The 16,385-nt window shown below is 44.2% G+C and overlaps 1 protein-coding gene across 1 annotated transcript; it reads right to left on the bottom strand.

The window, feature by feature from the left end:
• Window positions 1-2,391: 2,391 nt before the first annotated feature.
• Window positions 2,392-15,890, bottom strand: LOC130492926 (melanoma antigen recognized by T-cells 1-like). Its single transcript, XM_056866698.1, has 4 exons — window positions 15,800-15,890; window positions 4,734-4,830; window positions 3,820-3,924; window positions 2,392-2,565 (listed from the first exon to the last, which is right to left on the bottom strand). Exons 1-4 carry the CDS (start codon window positions 15,871-15,873, stop codon window positions 2,497-2,499), a joined length of 345 nt encoding a protein of 114 aa, XP_056722676.1. The 5' UTR covers window positions 15,874-15,890; the 3' UTR covers window positions 2,392-2,496.
• Between the last annotated feature and the right edge of the window lie 495 nt (window positions 15,891-16,385).

The following is a 16,385-nucleotide window of genomic DNA, read 5'->3' as shown; positions in this document are numbered from 1 at the left end:
CTTTACACTCACTGCTGAAACTGACCAAAATGACTTCTCTGGGAGGGGGCTGGATGAGGGAGGGGCAAGCGAGAATGGGCAGGGGAAGAGAAGCCTAAAGTTAAAACTATTCACAGAAATTGCCTCAATTAGCTTTGCTTTGGGATCAAGGCAAAATTTAAAATCATGATAGAACAGGTTCCTGAAAACGTGGGACAAATGCGTGGCAGCTGTGAAGTGACTTCTGAAGGCCAGAAAAATCATGAATAATCCAAAGAAAGCCCCAAAGCAGTCCCATGGGGATCACAAGGCTAAGTAACCAAGCATAAATTCCCCAAATGTTTTGACTCTGGATGGAGCATGGCTGTGTAGAGCTTACACAGAGGTTGGATTTGAACCCAGTCATCTAAATGTATGTGCTGCTCTTCTTAGCCTTTGTTCCTCGCTCACTGGATCTTGAAGAAGTTTAGAGAAGTGCCGTCTGTCTTGTTGTGGACTCTGGAAAACCTTGGCCTGGTGCTTCTGTCTGCTGTACTGGTGACTTCATTTTCTGCCACTAGTATATGACAAGTCTTTTACTGTTATCCAGCTGTACTTGAGGTGGAACAGAAAATGCTGCAACTAGTCAACTGTCTAACTGCATCAGAGTGAGGGAGAATCAACCTGATGGTCTGCAAATGGAGTTGTGTTCTCTTTCACCAACATCCAGCCCCTCTTGTATTATTTAATATAGGGTGTACAAAAGATTACTGTAGAGGGGAACATTTTGGTTTAGCAATAGTGCTAACATGTAGCTAACGTCTCTTGCCTGGTAATTATCCCAATGTGGTGTGTTTTTTTTACCATATATATGATATTACTTGATTAATTTATACCTTCCACCTGATCACAGATTTACTGTAATCCCTATTGGCTAGACTTGGTTGGTATAATCTACATTTGCTGCTTCAGTTTCTTTAAAAATGCCAATGATTGTTCACCAGAGCAGCTTGAATATCTGCAATAATTTACAGCAGTGATGACAACTAGTGAATTCAACATAGTGTGCACTAAAACTAATCAGACTAACTAATTTTTATGCTTCGATTACAACCCAGTCTCCAGTTGGTCAAGACAATTTTGGATTCCCCTCATACTCCTTTGCTAGTTTCTTTTATCTTCTGCAGTACATTCAACAGTTACAAACAAATTAAGGAAATTTACTTTGAGAGTAATTTAGATTTCCCTAGTAAATATGATTTTCTGTAGAGTTTGTTTGGAAGACATCCTGGTTATGTCACATCAATCATGGCATTTAATAGTGATTCAGAGGCAGTGTTTTCAGATAACTTGACTATTCAGTCTCACTGCAAGCCCTCCATGGGATTCAAAATTTTAGTTATAATTGCCAAAGGGTGGGTAACTTACACCAGAGTCTTAAAAGAGCAGGTTATTTACCAAGTTTTACTGGCTGGGACACCTGACAATCAGCCAGATTGGGTGTACTGCACCTGCCATTTCTATGTACGTACTGCTGACTTCACAAGCAAGGCAAACTTTGCTGCCAAATCTAACAATACAAATAACCTGCTGTGAAAAAGTAGGTGTCCAGATGAAGTCACCCCAGCCTCCAACAGATGGTGGTGGTTGGAGTTTCCCATCAACATCCTTCCCCCTGTACTACTGAATAGCTCTGTCTGATTAATCAGAACCTTTTCTTTGTAGCACTAACCTGGAGGAGGTGGCAATGGAATTAAATCCCTAAAGTGCAGGAAGCTGCAGGGGGGTGCTGCTGCACTCATGCTTTCTTTCCTCAAAGTATCTTACTCTTGCTGATTTTTGCCATAGTAATGCTGAGAGAATGGAAGTAATCTTGCTGGGAATAAAAGAGTTGGGGGAAAGTGCTTTTGGGTAGAAATGCATAGGTAGGGAATAGATTTGGCACCCCTGGAGTGCACCTTCTCTACAAGCAGTGTCTTGTTCTGCCTAGTTTGATCCTCAGCGAAGTACTTCTGGATTCAAGAAAACAGCATGGGAACTGTTATTTAGTATAATAGCTGGGCCAACAGAGGAGACGAATTAAAGCACATGAGGCTTAATGGAGTTTGCTTCCAAGCCAAAAGTCTGATGACAAGCTGGTCTTGAGTTTTAAAAAAATCCTATTGCATCTTTCTGTAAAATGTTATTTTTAAGCCTAATAGAACAATGCATGTGTTAAACAAGAATTCACAGATTTGAAGAAGTCTGGATCTTGCTCTTCAATATTTAATATGTGTAGTAGAATGCTTAGAGTAAAATTTCTCATGTTACAGTATACCTTATTCTACGTGAATCCCAGAAAGCTGAATGAAGGCACAAAGGCTAGGACATCAACACAATATATAACAGCTAGATTTTCCTAAGCAATAATAGTTTCTGGAACCATTCATAGGCACAGGCATATTTTTTTTCCTTATGTAGTGCTAGAAAGGAAAGAGTGTACATGTATTTAAGCAAGAACCTAGCTATAGCTTCCATTCTGATTTAATTGTTCCTGTTTCATGGCGCATATGGTGGTGGTAAAGGGCTGGCGGAGATCTTCTCATAAGCTGGTGGAGCATCGGGCACCTGTGTTAACAAAAATTAGATGGTGGAAACATTAAACTAATTAATCAAAAGATAGCCATTCACTCTGCAATCAAACTAATGCTTACAGCTCATAAACTTCAGCATTAATTACAAACTAATGTTTGGGTAGAACAACCTAATACTAATGATACTGTATGTAAATTCAAGTGCCTCAAAGTAGTTTAAAGCAGTCCCTGCCTCAAGGCTTTGTGTCAGCAAAGGGAGGGTGCTGTGCCCTTTCCTTGCTTCCCAGTTCACCAGCAGCGTTTATTTCAATCTCAGACCCCTACTAAGAGAAAAACAGCTGAAGAGAGACAAGTTTTTTATTCCCAGGTAAGTTACTGGGAAAACAACAACAAAAGAGGGGGGGAACCAAATGGTAAGTTACCCCTTTGGAGCAAACAGTGGCTTCCTGGGGCCATTTCAGTTTGGGAATGGGGTTAGAAGGCTTAAGCCCCTTCTCTCCATGTGTCACAGTCCCCACTTGGGATCTGAGTTCCCAACACAGAATTCCAGGTGCATGACTGCCCTGTGGACTTTTAATATGTGAATTTGCCCTAAAGTAAAAGGGGATGGTGGAAAGTGCAGTCAAGTCACAACCAACTTATGGCAAGCTTGTAGGGTTTTCAAGGCAAGAGATAATCACAGGTGGTTTGCTATTGCCTGCCTCCATGTAGTGATCCTACACTTCCTTGTTGGTCTCCCATCCGAGTATTAATCCAGGCCAACCCTGATTAGTGTATGAGATCTGACAAGATTGAGCTATCCTGGACCATCCAGGTCTGGGTAGGATAGCTTTGTCAAATTGCATATCTGCAAACTTCAAACAGGAATAGTTTTCACTTCTTACAACTTAAGCAACATTTTGTTGTGGTTCATAAACCGCATAAAATGGCTTGGATCTGGTTTGAAGAAAGTGCTGAATGAAAAGCAAGATGCTATGAACATTTTACAATTCACTTATAACTACAGGAGATTTTCATATCTGAACATGCAGCACGTTCAGGTCATACATCCACCCAATGAATCAATTCCTAACACCAGTGCTATAGTTACAAGACAAGGGGGCTTTATTTTGTCAGCCTTTCCCTTTGCCCTCTTTCCTTCCAAACCAATGAAGAAAATGCTTTCTTAAACACATGAGCAAACATGTATACCAAATTCTAGTTGCTTACTGAAACTGTCTGAAGTGGTATTCATTCTGAGGCTACTATGTAAGTCTTTATTAGCTTTAATGAAACATATTAATCTTACCACATGGTTGAAGTTGGTGGTGTATTCTTGTAAGGGGTATCTGGAGCCCAGCAAAGCACTTTTACCTTCTGAGGTCTGCATGGTGGCCCCTCTGAAACTCTTGCTCTTTGGTAAAGTGAAAGAAAAGGTAGGAGAGGGAAAAGAAATGCCTGATTGCAAGAAAAATGAGGTTATGGAAATAAGGAATCAGAGCAGTATGTGAGCGTTTTCACAGGTAGGGCTTAAATCTATGCTTACAATTGTCTATAATGCTGCTGTAAAAACTACATTGACTAGAAAGTACTTTCAGTTCCTCTTCAACACACTATCCTGTGTTAACAATATTCCCACATGGTAGAAATGTGCTTTCTAAAGTTGCATCTACAATCAAGGTTCTCCTTGATCTGACACTGTGCTGTGTATATGGTTTTCTCCTCTCTATATTCATGCAAAACACTTATTGGAGGGGGGGAGTGTCTCACATATGTAGTAGTCTGTATGTTGTCTAACTGCATGACTGGCTTGGTACTCTATGTCCAAGCTCAATTCTAAAACATCAAACTAAAGAATAGGTTAAAGTACCCCTGAGCAAGTACAGAGTGCATTTCTCTCATGATCAAATAACTGCAGAGTGTCTTCATACATCAGGGGTTCTGGGCAGACATGAGTCTCAGCATTTTCTTGAAATTAAGCACTAGCTGAACCATGGAGATCTATGTATTACATTTGTATGTGCTAGAGAGCTAATTATAATGGGAGAGGAGGACTGGAGACACCTGGGTTCAAATTCCCTATTTAGCCATGAGGGTCATTGGGAAAGCTTGGGGCAGTCACTCTCAGCCTAACAGAGTGATTGTGAGGATAGGTAGGATAAAAATGTGACAGAAACTGAACACCGCAACCCCCACCAGTAGGAAGCTAGTCACAATCCTTACCAGAAGGCTTTTATAACCACTGCGTCTTTTGTAATACCAACAGCCAAGAATCAGTAAAGCACCAAGAACCACAATGAGAATTCCAATGCCTGCAACCCTGTGCGAAAGAAAAATGAGATTATACATATGGGAGGGCAAATAACACCTGTTTCAGTTTCAAGGCATGTATGTGAAGACGGGATCTCAGTGGGCCCTATATAAAATTCCACTTTGGAAGAGAGAAAAATAGAAGCAACAGCTGTTGTTGCATACTCAGATTTGTAGTAAATGCAAGTCAGCATGTTTAGTTAGTGAAATTCTTCCATAATTCAAGACAGATTTTATAATATAGTAGGCAGTAAAGGAAACACATGGTAAACCAGGAACAAAGATGCATTCCTGATCATTCCTCAGCACAATTGGCCCACTGCACAAAGATTTCACGAAGAGAAATGATGAAATTGTTGAATACAGTCACAAACAATATAAAGTTTTAGGGCAAAATATTTCACTTCATGCTGCAACCTGTATGTTACAGGTAGAAGTTCTATGCATATTTGCCAGTCATCCAGGCTGGATGGAGCAGGTAAGCACTACATAGGATTGTGTTGCATAGCATTGTGTTTTCATGATGAAAGCCTCTCCATCCAACAGAAATGCCTCATAAATATTCACTGTAGAGGCTAGGCAGATCCCATCTTTGGTAGCATCATTTTCAAATGTATCTTTGGAAGTTGTGTGTGTGTAAAGTGCCATCACGTCACAGCCAACTTATGGCAACCCAGTAAGGTTTTCAAGGAAAGAGACTAACAGAGGTGATTTACCATTGCCTTCCTCTGCATAGCAACCCTGGTATTCCTTGGTGGTCTCCCATCCAAGTACTAACCAGAGCTGACCCTGCTTAGCTTCTGAGATCTGATGAAAGCAGGCTAGCCTGGGCTATCCAGGTCAGGGCATGGAAGTTTTAGACATCCTTAAATATAAGCATAACCACTTGGCCAACTTTATCGCCATGAAGACCTAGAATAAATTATTTTAGATTGTTCAACTGGTGTTGATGTCTCCAAGCTCTTGAAGTCAAATATGAAGATATTTGACAAAGTGTGATGGCCAGAAGGCAGCAATTGTGAGTCTGTGCATGAATATGTCCTGCATATAGACAACTAATTTGCTAAAAAAAAGTAACCTATAAGCAGTTCAAGAAGTAGTGTTTTGTTATGAATTCTATACAAATGAAATGCAAACAGATCAAAATAACTAATGGAGAACAGTTCTTAGTGACAGCGCATCCGGAGGGAGGGTAGCTCCACAGGAGCCGGTGTGACCCTGCGCCGGCGTAAGTGCCTGTTTAACCCAGGATAATGGGCACTTATACTGTTAGTACCACCTGGCACACACGCTGGTACCTGGGCGACCTGGAGCAGCATGGGCCTCCGCCACCACAGCTGCCGTGGTGGGACCTAAATCCCAGAAGCAGGAGGCTGCATTGGCGTCAGGGTGTGTTCCAAGGGGCGGAGCTGACAGCTAGCTTCCTAATCCCTTTTGCCCCAGGACCGCCCCCCCCCTTGAGCTACAGCGTGGCCTCACCACCTTTTTCGGTTGTGCAGCCTCGCTGTTTGCAATGGGGCATTTTCCCCTTTTATTATTTTTATTATTCCTAATAATGCTTTTTTCCCTTCCATGGATCTACCCCCCTCCCCCCAGGAATGGTCTGCCTGTTGTCTATGTACCAAAAAGATTATTAACAGTCTATGAACTTAGATGGATGTAATCTGTCTAGGACTGAACTATAAACCTTCTAAAACTGTTAATGATAGTTTGCAAGGGCTTGGTTTTGGAGTCACCAATATCAACCAAACCTGCCTTAAAAAAATGTTTTGGCATAGATCCCTGTTTTTGGTGAGAATAATAGCCAAGAGATTATGTTTGCATCAGAAGAGGATGTCTATAATGCTATCGATGATAAACTGTGAAAATAATGTTTTCAGCAATAGTATCTGTCTAGCCGATGCAGGTAAAATTCTTCAGGAAGACACTTTTGATGAATACCCCAAGTCTTATGAGGCTTTTCACCATAAAGACTTAATTCTATGCAAGTGTCCTTGTGAATACAACCCATTGACCTCAGCAGGATTTGCCTCCTCTGTCTGGTTTGTGTGTGTCTCCTGTGTCATTTGCATACCTCTGTATACACACAATATACACCTTGCAAAAGGCAAATGTTAGTCAATAATGTATGTGTGTGTAAAGTGCCATCAAGTCGCTTTGGATGCATGGAGACCCTATTAATAAATGTCCTCCAAAATGTCCTATTGTTAACAGCCTTGCTCAGGTCTTGCAAACTGAGAGCCATGGCTTCCTTGATTGAGTCAGTCCATCTCATGTTGGGTCTTCCTCTTTTCCTGCTGCCTTCAACTTTTCCTAGCATGATTGTCTTTTCTAGTGACTCTTGTCTTCACATAATGTGACCAAAGTACAATAGCCTCAGTTTAGTCATTTTGATCTAGAACCCACTTATTTTTTGTTTTTGTTTTGGTGGTCCACAGTATCTGTAACACTCATCCAACACCACATTTCAAAGGAATCTACTTTCTTCCTGTCAGCTTTCTTCATTGTCCAGCTTTCACTCCCACAATGGACGAGATTAATTCATAGGGTCGTCATGACTCAGAAGGGATCTGACAGCATTTAACACACACAGGCAAAAAGTCAATTATTGGAACTGCTAGATAGGTCAGAATATTTCTTCAAAGGCATTACATTGCTTATTTTGTGGAATAATGCATGATGCATATATGAGCTATATGATGCACATATCTGCTACATACATGAACTACATTTTGAGGACAGGCAGGCAGACAGATAAATGAGCTTGGGGGTCTGCTGGGAATGTAGCCTTGTTTACTCACCGAGAGGGCTCTTTCCACTCTGAGGTTGAAGGGCATCTTGTAGCTTGGGTTTTCCCGCCCATTGCTTGGGGAGGCAGGACTAAACTTTTTTCAACTTCCTGTCTCCCTGGAGGGAAAACCTGTAGCTTCTAGTTTTCCAAAAGCAGGCTGATAGAGACAGATGTAGCCACTATAACATTCAACAAGGTATAACATAGATAACAACAGGTACGTATAAACATGGACAACTGTAGAAAACTTCACACACGTAACTGAAACAGAGGGGAAAGCAACAGATAATGTGTCAACACCCTCTAAATGTAAGATGAAGGCTGATGATAGCTAGGAAGTGGATCATCCCTTGCTATGAAGAGGCCATCCACAAAGTCTGACGTTCATTTTCGGGTGGGCAAGATTCCCTTCAACCTCAGAGTGGAAAGAGCCCTCTCAGTGAGTAAACAAGGCTACATTCCAGCTCTGAGGGAAAAGCATCTTGTAGCTTGGGATGTCCAAGAGCTATTGCCTGGGTGGGATTTAATCCTCGTCATCCTCTAAGATGTACTGCAAGATTCTTCTGTCAAAAGCAGCCTTGACAGAGGCATAGGTGTCGATACGGTAGTGGTGCACAAAGGTGGAAATGGTGGACCAGGTGACCACCCTATATATTTCTTCTACAGAGGCTTGTCTATTAGCGGCCGCAGTCGTGGCTGCGCTGCGGATGGAATGGGTAGTGATAGCCTCTGGCATTGGGAGCTTAGAAGCATGGTAAGCTTCCACTATGCACTGCTTAACTGCACAACTCAAAGATGGCCAGGACATCTTGTGCCCCTTGTTAGGAGCGGAGACGGACACGAAGAGGGCATCAGAGGCTCTGAATGGAGAAGTCCGATTGATGTAGATCCTGAGGGCTCTGCGGACATCTAGGGTATGCCATTCCCTTTCCTTAGGCATGGATGGGTTGGGGCAAAAGGATGGCAACTGAATTTCCTGAAGTCTATGAAAAATTGTATTAACTGTTGGGAAGAAGGAGGGGTCGAGCCATAGAACCACCTTCTCTTTATGCAAAATACAGAGTTCTTTACGGATGGAGAGTGTTCCCAGTTCTGCGATTCTTCTGGCTGCGGCAATTGAAGTTAGAAAAATCATCTTGAATGAAAGGAACCTAAGCGGAACCTCTCTCAGAAGATCAAAGGGAGCCTTGGTGAGAGCCTGGAGTACAACATTTAGGCGCCAGGTTGGGAAACTATGAATGGGTGGCAGACTGGATTGAGCAACCCCTTTGAGAAATGCTCTAACCTGAGGGTGAGCTGCTAACTGGAAGCCATCAAGGATAGGTATGACTGTAGAAATGGCTGAGACCTGCTTGCGAAGAGTGTTTGGTCTGAGGTTCTGATTTAACCCTCTTGCAAAAAGGCAAGTAAGGATGGTAGATGAATAGAAAGAGAGTCCTTCAGTTTTCTCCGATACCATCTAACGAAGGCTTTCCAAGTGTAGTCATATATTCTTTTTATAGAGGGATGACTGGCTGCTAAAATGGTGGAAATGATGTCATCGCTCAGGCTGAGTTGGGCTATCCTGAGCCTTTCAATGTCCAAACGGTTAAGTTTGAACCAGCCAGGATCGGGAAGAGATATGGGTCCCTGTTGTAGAAGGTTCAGTAGGTCCGGAAGACGTAAGGGTCTCTGGATGGACATTACCACCAGGGAGGCGTACCACGGGCGACAAGGCCAATCTGGAGCGATTAGTATCATAGTTGTGCTCTTGGCTCAAACTTTCTGATTACCCTTGGGAGGATGGGAATGGGGGGGCATAGAGGATTCCCTGAGGCCAGGAAGATCGGAGAGCGTTGACTTGTTCCACTCGAGGTTGATGGAACAGGGAGAAAAACCTGGGGAGTTGAGGATTAGTCCCGGAGGCAAAGAGGTCTACTTCCAGAGGACCGAACTTGGTTGACACCATCTGGAAGGCTTGTGAGCATAACGACCATTCCCCCTCATCTATGGATCGATGGCTCAGCCAGTCGGCCTGGGTGTGCTGGATTCCCGGGATATGCTCGGCCCTGATGTGTATCAGATTCCTCTCTGCCCAGAGGAAGATTTTCTTAGCTTCCTGATGAAGAGAGGATGACTTGGACCCACCCTGTTTGTTGAGGTGGGCCTTTGCTGAGACGTTGTCTGTCCTGGTGAGAACATGTTTGAGTTGTAAGATCGTGTGGAAGTGTAGGAGGTTCAAGCGGACCGCCCCCAGTTCCAGATTGTTGATGTGCAGCCTCTTCTCTGCAATGGACCAAATGCCCTGAACCATTTCCTTACCTGCAGTGGCACCCCACCCATCCAGAGAGGTGTCTGTGAATATTTGATTTTTTTCTGGAAGTATAAATTGCTTGCCCTTCAGTAGATTCGACAGGTCATCCCACCAGATCAGATTCTCCTTTACCTGAGGAGACAATGGAATTGGTTTGTTGTTACCTGAGGAGACAATGGAATTGCTTTGTTGATTCTTTGGGTGATGAGGTGTTGGTGGGGGCGCAGGAGCCATTGTAGGGGTCAAGTACAGAAATGTGCCCATGGGACTGCAGGAATACAAGAGATCATCAGTCCTTGCAAGGAGGCTAGGGTCAGCAGGCAGGGCTGTCGAGCCTTGGCGATGGTTCTTGCCAATAAGGATATCTTTGCTGCCTTTTCTTCTGGAAGGAAGATGGTATCCGAAGTTGAGTCTAAGATCACCCCTAGGTGGGCTATCTTTTGCAGAGGAACCAGCTAACTTTTTTCTCTGTTTATAAAATACTCGTGATCTTCTAGGATCTGGATCACCCTTGTAGTGTGGGCAATCGATGTGTGCTTTGATGGACCTAAATATGGATGGACCTGAATGCCTTCTCTCCTCATTTCCACTATTAAGGTGACCAGTACCTTTGAGAAGACCCTCGGCGCTGGGCCCAGACCGAAGGGTAAGGCCCGGAATTGTAAATGAAGGTCCATGTAGTGGAATCTCAGGAACCGTCGATGCAAGGGATGAATTGGAATATGAAGGTAGGCTTCTTGAAGATCGATGAACGTCATGTAAGACCTGTGTTGTAGAGCCTCCATGACTGACTGAAGGGTCTCCATTCTGAAGTGCTTGGGAGGTATGTATCTATTGATGAACTTCAGATCTAAGATGGCCCTCCAGTCCCCGTTCTTCTTGGGGACAGTGAATAAGATTGAATACACTCCCGAGTAATGCTCTTTGTTGGGAACCTTCTCTACTGCACCTATCTTTAACAGGTGATCTATGATGTCCAGGGTTCTTAGGTCCTTTGAGGTCAATCTGGAACTTGGAGATGTGATGAATCGATCCAGTGGGGTGCTGCTGAATTCTATGAGGTATCCCTGTTGCACAAGTTGGAGGACCCAAGCATCCGGCTGGGACCCTAGCCACTGTGAGAGGAAGAGCTGGAGTCTCCCTCCCACAGGCATAAGGCTGGCGTCACTGTTCTCCGGACTTGGAAAACTTGTCTTCTTTGTCTCCTCTGAATTGTTGTTGTTGGAAGGGATGATTGAAACACCCTGGGTGCTGAAAGGACTGGCGATTGTTTGACCAGGAGGAACACCTCTGGTCCTGCCTAAAGCGGGGAAGGATGTGTGAGGATCAGAAGATCTGAGGAACGCCTTTGGACTCCTGTCTGAAGGTTTTTGGCATGGAGCGTTTCTTGTCTTTGGTTTCTGCTAGCATTTTATCTAGGCGATCACCAAAACATTTGCCCCCTTGAAGCGGGTACGCTAGGAGCATGGACTTGGATTTAACATCCATTTGCCATGCCCTTAACCAGAAGGGGCTGCGGATAGCCACATTGGAGGCATCTAAGGATGCATCGGCAAGAAAGGCTGAAACTTTAATAACCCTTTCTATGCCATCTACAATTCTCCTGTCAGCATCTGAAAGAAGCTGCGAGAGCTTCTTAGACCAGGCATGGAAGGCTCTAGCTATGATGGCTGTGGTGGTAGTAGCCTGAATGGCCAGGGACGAAGACTCGTGGACCTTCCTGGATAAGAATTCCATCTTGCAATCCAGCTGATCACAGATGGATCCCACCCCGTCCTCTGACAGGCCATCTGCTAACTGTAAGGACACCGCAGGAGCATCCACAACCGGGAGGTTGAGAAGCTCCTTGGTGGCTGTAGACATCTCATATAACTTATTAGTTGCTGAAGGAAACTGCTTATTGGATGTGGGTTTATCCCACTCAATCCTAATAAGCCTCTCAAAATACTCTGGCAGAGGCACTTTTTTATTCTGTGAGGATACTCTGGGGAAATATGCCTTGGCGCCTTTGGGCCAGACCTTGGACTTGGGTTCCTCTGCTGATCTGGGCTCCTCGGAAAGCTCTAGTGCTACGAGGGCCTTAGAAAGGAGGGATTGGTAGTCCTCTGCAGAAAACAGTCTAGGCTGATTTTCCTCCTCAGAGGGAGGATCCTCCATCTTAGATGTGCATTCACCCTCTTCCCTGACATCTTGTTCTAAATCAGAGTTGAGGGAAGACAAATCCTCCATAAGGGATTGAGAATTGGGGCACACAGATTTTCTGCCTGCTTTTGTAGGCCATGGTTTTGGAGCTGCCCCTTGGCTGCAGCAGTTATCGCTACTCACATGAGTGGGAGGGAGAGCAGCCTGAACCAGCTATAGGGCGCTCAAACATAGGATTGTGAAAGGGAGGGACTGGATTGGCTTGTCTCTGGGCAAAGGCTGCTTCAATCATGGCCGCCTCCATTCTCCTTTGCAGAAATGGGCCTCCCTCCTACGACTGCACCCAGAGTGGGGAGGGGTACATTACTGACTGATGTCTTCTGAAGAAGGTGATGGCTGCCAACGCCAGACACCTCCGCTTGCCTGTGGGTGGAGGGAAGGTCAGCAGAGGCTGCTGCCGGGTCTCCAGAGCTAGGCAGCTTTTTGATGTCTTTTCCATTAGACGCACTGGGGCGATGCTGCTTGAGGGATCCTGCCTTTTTTCCCACCTTGATCTTCATGGCAGCAGAAACAACCGGCTCCTTACCCTCTGAGAGACCGCCTGAGCGGCTGACAGGGGTATCATTGTGTTTCTGTGTCCCCTGGGGACGAAGAGCAGGGTCAAAGCCTCCCTCAGAGAGGAGGTCGTCCTTTCTGTGATCTCCAGTAGCAGCAGTTGCCATTTTGTATGAGGCGAAACCGTCATTATTTACAGCTAAGAAGAAGAACAGGGCGAGGGAACAAGGGCAAGAAAAGTTTTTGTTTTTTTTTAAGAAGGGAAGGAAATAGAAAGGATGAAGGACAGAAAAGACTCCCTAACTAAAGGCAAAAAGCACAGCAGAGCTCTGCTGCAAGTGTGTTCTCCCCAATAAGGCAGGAGGGAAACTGGAAGCTACAGGCTTTCCCTCCAGGGAGGCAAGAAGTTGAAAAAAGTTTAGTCCTGCTTCCCCAAGCAATGGGCGGGAAAACCCAAGCTACAAAATGCCCTTCCCTCAGAGAAGGAACTGGTGATCCCTGTGAACCAGTCTATCCTACATGACAAAGGGAATGTTCATGGCTTGTATTTGTATCCAAATGATTCTGACTACACAGCCATCATTATTGAAGGTGATGACTCTCCTTCCTGTTAGCTGAAGGGGGGAGCCAGGTGTGTGTGGGTCTGTGTGAAAGCAGCATTTGGACTGGAATAGGAGCGAGACAGTGAAGCAAAAGTAATTGCTGAGAGAATGATTTAAAGCTTTAAGTGCAGGATCTTTCTATCTGGAAAGAATACTCTTTATCTCTGCCTGAACCCCATCTGTATTTTTGTAAATGAAATAAATACCGCAAAGAGATCACAAGTCTCTGGTATTCTTTCTTAAAATGAGCCAACAGCCCAAATAAGTGTTGGAACTTTTCACTGCTCCAAGAAGCAGGTCGTGCATATTATACACCCACACACAAAGCTAAAATATTTTAAATTACTAACAGATCCCCACATATTTAATCAGACTAGAAAAAAGAAATGCTCCCCTCATTACTATTCATCCCTCTTTGCCCCACTCCTAAGGGGCTTGACCTGATCCCTCCTTCCTCTCCAGATCTTTTTCTCCTATCCTCAGTGGCTTCTGATCCTGCTCTCTTTGCCTGCCCCAACCCCCAGAACACGAGGCTCAGCCTGCTGCTCTCCACCTATACTCTTTAAGTCCAGCTGCATGACATAGATGTGGGGCACACCACTGTTACAAAATAACGAGCTGCAATCTAGCAATCCTTCCCTGCTATAGGATGGAGTCAGAGGCTTCCAGGAAGGTTTGAGTTCTGATAATATTGTGATGAAGATGAGTGGGAAGTTATTCATTAAAGAAAAATATTAAAGAAGTTATTCATTAGGTTCATTCTGCTGGTGCAACAGGAAGGAGGGGCAATCTCTCCCAATTACACTCCTCACTGCAGCTCCTCCCTCCCCTGTAGCCATGTGGCTTTCTCTCTGTGAGATCCTGGGGTTGCTAATTGTGGGTGGGGAAATTCCTGGAGATTTGGGGGCAGTGCCTGGAAAGGACATAATTTGGGGAGGGAGCTCAGTACGGATGTGATCTCTACTCCTTTATGAACCTACCCCACCACTATGATCATCTTCGGAGACCCTGCTTCAGGTGCCCGCTCCTTCTGAGATTGGGCCAGTGGCAAACTGGGAGAGGGCTTTCTTAGTCATGGAACCAAAACCGAAATTCTATCCCCAGGGGGATTTGTCCCCTTCTGTTGCCATCTTCTGATAGCAGATTAAGACTTCTTTGTTTCATTCTGTGTTCCCTCAGTGATTCCCTGCTTCCTGCCCAAAGTTTTCAGTGTTGTTTTAATGTCTTTGTGTGTATTTTAGCTCTGGTTTTAACTGTTTTAATTATTTTTGGTTGGTTTTAATGATTATAAAATGTGGTTTTATTATGTATGTTTTACTTTGTTAGCTGCCTTGTGGCCCTTGTAAGGGCAGAAAGATAGGATATAAATTTTAGAAGAGGAAACTCATAAGGACCTGCGGGAGGAATCTCATTTACTCCTCCTCCACTATTTCCTCTTTTCCTTTCCTGAAAGCCCCCATAACCTCTCCCCTTTCCCTGTTTCCTTTTCCCCTTCCTACCCAACCACCAACCTTTGTATTCAGGTTTCCCTCTCCTTCCTAGCAGCTTCTACCTTGGAAAACTATGGCCCAGTTGTGTGGTAGATAAAGACAGGTTAGCTGTTGGTTGTGAAGGAGAAGGGGTTGCCAGCTCCAGGCTGGAAAATTCCTGGAGATTTGGAGGTGAAACCTTGGGAGGGTGAGGCTTGGGGGAGGGAAATGACTTCAGTAGAGTATAATGCTTTAGAGTCCACCCTCCAAAGCAGCCATTTTCTCCAGGAGAACTGATCTCTGCCATCTGGAGATCAGTTATAATTCTGGGTGAGCTCCAGCTCTCACCTGGAGGTTGGCAAACCTAATTCTCCTGGGGAAAATGGCTGCTTTGGAGACTGGAGGCTATGGCATCCCCCACTTCTGAGGTCTTTCCCCTCCTCTGGTAAACAAGGGGCAGGTGAGATTGATGAGGACAACCTTGTTGATAGCTTCAAGGAGCATCACATTCCATGCTTCCAACTCATTCTCAACAGAGCACATGTTTGGAATCCTAAATTCCCCATGAGCATTCTGGAATCCAATAGGATTCATGCGCCTGTGTGGGTGGATCATTTTAATAGAGGGCTATCTCATGTGGGGTGTTGGAGCCACATTCCCCTTGGCTTTAAATAGGTAGTGGTCAGACCATGGTTTAGGGCAAGTCTCTAGCTCTGAAACCAAACTTTCTGTCAAAGGCTCAGTGCCAAAGATTAAGTCCAGGGTGTGACCTCTTTCACGAGTCAGTCATGATTTAGTACTACAGAGGTTAGACAGGCTGCAAGAATGCTTGCCAGGGACTGGCCATCTATGATAAATCCCAACCCCATATGTTATTTATAGTCTGCCTTTCTCACGTGGAGATTCTCAAGGCGATTACACAGAGGGAGTCAAAACAATCAACATAATGGAACATTCAGCGACCAGTGCATTAGGACTGAAGAAGTCTGTAAGGTCTTGAATTTCAGTTAAGTGACCTGTACATTAAAACATGGTTCAAGATGAAGAAAAACATGCCTTGTGGTTAAGAAGAGATATATTTGTAAATGAACCAGAATCTTTGTTCCTTAAATTGAAGTTATCCTTACTCTTCTGCTGAAAGATAGGTGTACCCCTTCCCTCTGCCAAAGTTGCCATCTAGGTAATGCTCTCCCCTGGGCATCTTGTTCAGTCCAAGTAATTCCTATAAAATGAACAGAGTTACGGCCATTCTGTACAATGTACTCCCACAGCATTCTCTTGCTCCCTCCCTCAAATGTGTCTGCCTTTTAACCTTCCCTGGAATGTACACCTGTAAATGCCTTCCAGTGTGTGATGCTACCTCTCTAGCTTCATTCAAGTTCATCTTTGATGTGAAGCATTTGGCACAATCCCTCACCATTCCTTTCTGAAATTAAGCCTAAATACATGTAACTGAGAGAAAAGCATGCTTTTACTTATTTATCCCTGTCTCCGTTCCCTTTATTATCTTCCTCATCATAGACGTTTCATTTATGAACACACCAGGTCAGAAGCCACTCTTTTTATTCTGTAAAATATCATGCACACTGATAGTGCCTTATAAACAATCTAATTTATAATTCTTGATATTCAAAGTCAGACTAACAATCTCACATGCTGGTAATACATAATACTGTGTCTGATGAAGTGAGCTCTGCATCACAAAACTTTATA

This window comes from Euleptes europaea, unplaced genomic scaffold (genome assembly GCF_029931775.1).
Source record: "Euleptes europaea isolate rEulEur1 unplaced genomic scaffold, rEulEur1.hap1 H_2, whole genome shotgun sequence".
Classification (NCBI taxonomy): Eukaryota; Metazoa; Chordata; class Lepidosauria; order Squamata; family Sphaerodactylidae; genus Euleptes; species Euleptes europaea.
The sequence above is the reverse complement of the archived record's forward strand: the minus strand, read 5'-3'. Positions and strand labels throughout refer to the sequence as shown.

Bases quoted from the DNA above. Each gene is read 5' to 3' on its own strand.
- LOC130492926 (XM_056866698.1), bottom strand. From the start codon at position 15,873: ATGCCCAGGGGAGAGCATTACCTAGATGGCAACTTTGGCAGAGGGAAG. The intron at 4,831-15,799 runs GTAAGGATAACT...TCTTTCGCACAG, and splicing joins ACCTATCTTTCAGCAGAAGA to GGTTGCAGGCATTGGAATTC. The intron at 3,925-4,733 runs GTAAGGATTGTG...ACTTTACCAAAG, and splicing joins GTGGTTATAAAAGCCTTCTG to AGCAAGAGTTTCAGAGGGGC.